This window comes from Epinephelus fuscoguttatus, linkage group LG8 (genome assembly GCF_011397635.1).
Source record: "Epinephelus fuscoguttatus linkage group LG8, E.fuscoguttatus.final_Chr_v1".
In the NCBI taxonomy this organism is placed as follows: Eukaryota; Metazoa; Chordata; class Actinopteri; order Perciformes; family Serranidae; genus Epinephelus; species Epinephelus fuscoguttatus.
Window position 1 is genome coordinate 14,579,653 of NC_064759.1, and position 6,041 is coordinate 14,585,693.

Consider the following 6,041-nt stretch of genomic DNA (forward strand, 5'->3'; position numbering starts at 1 on the left):
TGTCCTGCTGCTGTAAAGACTGACTAGTACAAAAAAAGTGTATTATTCAATAGCTAAAAAACCCTACAAATTAAAAGCAAATCCCCAATACTCTTATCTGAGTGGTATTTGCTATAACAGTACCCAGATGCCACAGACACAGTGGGAGTTGGAAAGTATTGGTATTGAGAGACCAGTCAACATTGCACTGGTGTGCCCATGGTACAAGCAGGCAGTCCAAAATGCATCTAAGTCACTCTGACTGTTGTTAAAAATCTGCGGTGACCCAGTGCAGACATTAACTTGCGTGAAAATGTCCCATAATTAAATGGCTGACTGAATAAATGACATATGAAAAGCTTAAGTAATTAAATCATTTTAGAAATTTACTTGTAGCCTGTTGACAGATCTTTGACTCTTGATCTTAGTATTGAATGCATGTATGTATATATGTGTGTGTGTATATATGTGTGTCTGTATGTAAATATATGCTCGCATATACTGTATGTAAATGTATTCAATGGACATAAATGTGTAAAATCATTCACAATAAAAAGCAAACCAGAGCTGTGGCCACTCTTAGCTGAATGCGCTCAAACCTTTAAGGGCTATTAGTGTAAGCGTTTTGGTGTATTGTGGTATGTGTAGTATATGTACTGTGGTATGTGTAGGCTATTGTAGTGTGTGGATTGTGGTTTGTGTACTTTATTGTGCCTTCCATGTTTATAGTGTATTGTGGTTTTCTGATGTTTTAAACTGTATATTTTTAATAACATTCTAGGTCTACATGTAAAAGCCCAACTAGGGACAAGAGTTGAAAATTAGCAATAGCTATAAACTCTCAGTTCCATATTTTGTATTGAAACTATATTAAATTTCATCATCCCTAACAAATAAAATAAATGAAAAACAATCTTTTTTCCCCGCACCCCTCTTTTTTTTTATTTTTATTATTTATTTTTGTATTTTTTTAAATACATTTTTAAATTTGCTTATATTTTTTTGTTTTTATGTTTTAATTTATTTATTTTTTTTTGCTTTTTTTGTTTGTTTTTTTGTAAAAAATCTTATCATGAATTGCAAACTTGAAAATATGAAAATGTTTTAAAAAAATAATAAAGTATAACAATTTTGTTTTAAAATCTTATCTTTGTTTTTAAGGTTTTAAGTCGGATACACTTAAAAATGAAGATGACGTCATCACGGTTACAATTTGATACTATTAACTGGATATTTTCACAACATACCTTTCATTCACATTAACTTCCAGTCCCTTACACACATCCTGTTGGTTAATTAATAAACTGTGTCTCACTGTTATAACTTAACCTTAAATAAAACTCTGTTTAGAAGCAGTCTGTGGAAACTTCACTGTTACCCTCGTTTATATTTAACAGCGTCTGGTAAAGTCGACACAGATACTTTGATCCAACTCTCCCCAATAACTGTCGCGTCACTTCCTCACACCATGCCCATCCCTTTGGAAAAAAAAAAAAAATCACACAGACAAACGACGGCGAGAAAAAGAGCGAGGGAAAAGTCGAGGGGGGAAGCGAAAGTCAAAAAGCCAGATGAAAAATTTGGATACTGCGGAGCGAGCCAACCAAAGACCACGATATTCAATTTAAAGTAAGTTTTCTATACTTTGAATGTGTCGGTGACGCTCAGGCAGCTCAATTGATTAGTTTTACATTGATCCAAACGACTCACTGCTTTGTCAATAAGTCTAACAGCGTGTGCTCTTCTTTAAAGTTACACATCATATATTTAACTAGTATAATATACAGTTGACTTTGATATACATTGGAAAGTGTGGAGGGTTGGGGTAGGCCTGTGAGCCCCCTCCCCTCCCAAATCTAACACACACACACACACACACACACACACACACACATTAAAAAGACTGATCTCTTAAATATATCTGATGGTTTGCAGTGATGATATTGAAAGAGAAATTGTCATTGAAGTTGCTTAACCTGTTTGACATTATCAAATATATTAGGTAATCTTGGCTTCCACCTTCTGTGATATCTGTTAACTTTAAGTGTTGCCTTTTTCCACACTTAAATCATAGTTTAATGGCCACCACACACACAGCCCAGTGGTTTCAGTGTTAAAGTTTCATTTTTTTCTGTAGAGAAAGTAACAGTCATGTTTTTGTCCGCACACACCCCTGAGGGTAGAGAAAAGTATGTGCTAGCGTTGCATGAGTGTCTCAAGTACAAGTCTCAGCATGGCCTTCGCAGCAGCTCCAGTGCCAGAATGCTCACTAGTGTCCCACAAAGTTGCACAACATGGATGAAGTGTTGACGCTGCTCTGTCTTATCAGCCTCTGAGCTGCTTTCCTGCACCAATTTTTGTATACCGCTGTGTTATCTCATTTTAGAGTTAAGCTGTTCATGCTGTGCTATCAAATATAAACATGAATTCTCTCCCTCAATGTGTTCGTAGTCATGCCGCTGCACAAATCAACCCGGGGCCCTCGCCTGGACCCCACCATGATCTCAGCCCCGCTGGGGGACTTTCGCCACACCATGCACATCGGGAGGGGAGGTGACGCCTTTGGGGACACCTCCTTCCTGTCCACGCTTGGTCCGACTCAGGCCAACCCTGACACAGCGAACCCTGGGAGTGCGCCAGCTGCTGACCCTCAGGTTACCGACAATGATCTTCACACAGATGGTCCAGGAAGCGCGGAGAACAATGAGCTCCAGCACTCTGAGTCAGTGTCTTCATTCGACCTGGACCTGGATCTGGGCCCGTCTATGCTCGGGGATGTACTCGGGGTGATGGACGGTTTGGGGCTCGACGAGGACGTGTTCAATTCCAAAAGCGGCACGTCATCGGTGGAGACGAGTCAGGGAAAAGCGGCTGTGGAGATGTCTGTGAACGCGCAGAACGAGCTGAATGGGAAGAACTTGGAACTTGGGAACCAGGTGGGAGACAACAGGATACAAGACGGGATCAAGCCAAAGGGGCTACGACCAAAAGTGCGATTCAGTGACAAGCGAGAGGAGATAATTCGCCAAGTGTCCGAGGAGGAAGAGGGTCAAGGGTTTGACTTCCAGGATGAGGATCAGCTGGCTAGTCCAACGAGGGGCGCGAGTGAGAGCACAGTCAGTGGAGGTGAAGCCGAGTTCACCAACCACAAAGTAGATTTGCCACCCAGTCCGGCCTCGTCACATAGCTCAGAGTATGAAGGAGTGACCCCATTGGACAGGAGGAGGGTCGACAGCTGCCACTCAGAGACTGATTCAGAGGAGGAGGAGGAGGAGGAAGTAGGACGAGGCTACACATTTGAAGACGAGTTTGATGATGAGATTGGTCTATAGGGGGCCGGTACGGGCTCCCCTCAAAAACACATCGTTGCTGTTGAGTAAATCGAGTATACTGTATGTTCCTAAACTCATCATTTCAGTGCTGTTTGAATGGGAGGCTTCAACAGAATACAAACTGGATTTTAGTTTTAAAGATTTGCAGTCCGACGACGTTGCTCAACTGGAAAAGACATTTTATGTTTTATCTGTAAGGGTAACAGATTTGCTGTCATGATCAGAGAAATCAGTGTCATTGAGGTTATTACAGTGAAAGGTTTGTAGCACTTTGACTTATTTCATTCACCTGGAAGCTTTGCTATGAAACAGACTCAATGAACGATGCTTGCATTGTTCATTTTGACTTTACGTCTTACATTTGCCATCTGAAGCGCACACGACAGATGTTGTTTATTGAGCTTTATGTTATAGTGCCTTAAAGAGAGCTGTATTCTTACATTATTGTACCATGTGCTATGTCAGTGTCTTAATAATTACTTCTCATATTGCATGTTTATTACAATCTCAGTGTCTTCTCTTGATGTTCAGTACATTCGATGAGCTTTCAAAACGGTCCCCAGAGGCTCTGTCAGAACATAAAGATATCCTGTGTATAATTAATTACTGTGAATTTGTCACATTCCAGATCTGTGAGGTTCTCTGGTTCAGATCAGTTTCACACATCTGTTTTCATTGTGCAGTTACTTTGCATGCTTTCAAGTTACCAAAGCTTTTCTCTCTGGGCTGTGGGGCTCCACTAACACTACATGCTAAGACAATCATGGGATCTAAAGATCAATTGTAAATCAGGACCAGCGGTGTATTTTTGTACATGTGGTTTCGCCTTAATAATGCTTATATATTGAAAAAACAAGGACTTTGTTTCATGATGCTGTAAAAGGGAGAGACCATTATGCTCATCTGTTGAAAATGCTGGTTTGAACACATTTTGTTTTCCTGTGGTTTCATAAGGATTACAGTAAAAACAATAAAATGATCATTGGGATTTTCAAATACACATCAGCCTTGGCTATGACTTGTATTTTCTTTGGAAATGACTAGGCACAAAAAAGGAGAAGAATTCAGTGTGAGTCTGAGGATGCTGTCATGTATGGCCATTCCCTAAAATAAAGTAAATCTGTGCCTTCAACTACTCCATGACAAGCCCTTAAACGTGTTATCAGAAGCAGTAATAGAAAATGTGGATATCAATGAGAGCTTTTTGACTGCTTAGAATTACAAGCCAACACATCAGTAATGTATGTCGCAATTCTAATTATTGAAATCTACAACTCATTATTTGTTGAAATGTTAATTCTTAAATGAAAAACCCTAAAAACTTAAGTGAGTGTGTGTTGGTGCATGTGTTCATATGCTGCTAACTGGATTGAGATAAAGTTACAAGAGCAAATAAAACAACTGGAAGACAGAATAAGGAAGATGAGATTAAACTGATAAAAAAGGCGTCTGCTTTGGATAGTGTTTGAACACTAGAAATTTTATTTATTTATTTTTAAATACTATTTAACCTTTATTTAACCAGGAAGTCCCATTGAGATTGAAAATGTCTTTTCCAAGAGAGACCTGGCTGAGGTAGCAGCCTTTAAAACTCATTTAAAATGCAACAAATACAACATATAAAATGACTTGTTGCTATCTATCTATCTATCTATCTGCTCAACTTTTACCATTGACTTCTATTCAAGAGATGAAGAGAAAAACTGAGCAAGAAGGGTGAAGGACGAAGTTCATGTATTAGTTAGTCCAGATGTTTTTTCCACTGTCATAAATCATCCATTTCTTCCATTTAATAACAAAAACTTTTTCTCTCACTCTCAGCACAAATCTCTTAGAATTTCCAACCATTGTTCCATAGCAGGTGATTCAGTCTTGTACCAGTCCCTTGTTATTGCCTTCTTGCTTGTGATCAATAGTATCTCTGTAATTCATGACAAAATCATTTATAGTCCCAAAGTACATAACTTTGCAGTCATCAGGTGTTGCATATCCCAGAATTTCTTTGATTGTAACATTCACATTTTCCCAGAATTAGTGTAGCTTGTGATGTTCCCAAAAAATATGCCTCTCTATTCCCACATACTCACCAACAGGTTGTGACCTTGTTGTTTTACCCTTTATTTTAGATGTAATGAAGTAGCAGAGTAATTTTTTCCATCCAATCTCCCTCCATGTCTTTGAGTTTGTGGTGGTGTGTTGTGTTCAGCACATACTAAACCATTCTTTATTTGTAATTTCAGTGTTTAATTCCCTCCGCCATTTTGTTTTGATGTTCAAAAAAGGAGTTTCACTCGTCAAACTGTCACTGTAATTATCTTCGATAATGTGTGTACAAATCCAACATGAATATGCTAATTTAAAAGTGGCTCAATGGCTTTGTGGTACTTCAGCTATTACTTTATTGACATCACAGCCACATATTCAAAATAGTTTATGTTAGACATACTGGAAATCCAAGTGTTGACATATGAAATGGGAAGCTACATATCCACTTGTCACAACCCTTTATCAACATGTGGAAACTCAGCTGTAGATATGATATTAGTAATCATTATTCTAACTGGAGAACAAGGAATCAGTTTTGACCGGTTGAATTTATATCCTACATGCGGAAATATAATTGTAAGATGTCAAAAGTGTTTTACAGATATCTTAAAATAAAAACATTTGTTGACATCTTTTCCACTAGTGAAAACTAAATCGCTACCAGTCAGCCCTGTTGATTAAGTA

At 38.5% G+C, this 6,041-nt stretch overlaps 1 protein-coding gene across 1 annotated transcript; it reads left to right on the forward strand.

The window, feature by feature from the left end:
• The first annotated feature begins 1,450 nt into the window (after positions 1–1,450).
• On the forward strand, positions 1,451–4,316 carry cdc42ep5 (CDC42 effector protein (Rho GTPase binding) 5). Its single transcript, XM_049584425.1, has 2 exons — positions 1,451–1,608; positions 2,431–4,316. The coding sequence occupies exon 2, from the start codon at positions 2,433–2,435 to the stop codon at positions 3,309–3,311; it is 879 nt and encodes a 292-aa protein (XP_049440382.1). The 5' UTR covers positions 1,451–1,608; positions 2,431–2,432; the 3' UTR covers positions 3,312–4,316.
• Positions 4,317–6,041: the final 1,725 nt, after the last annotated feature.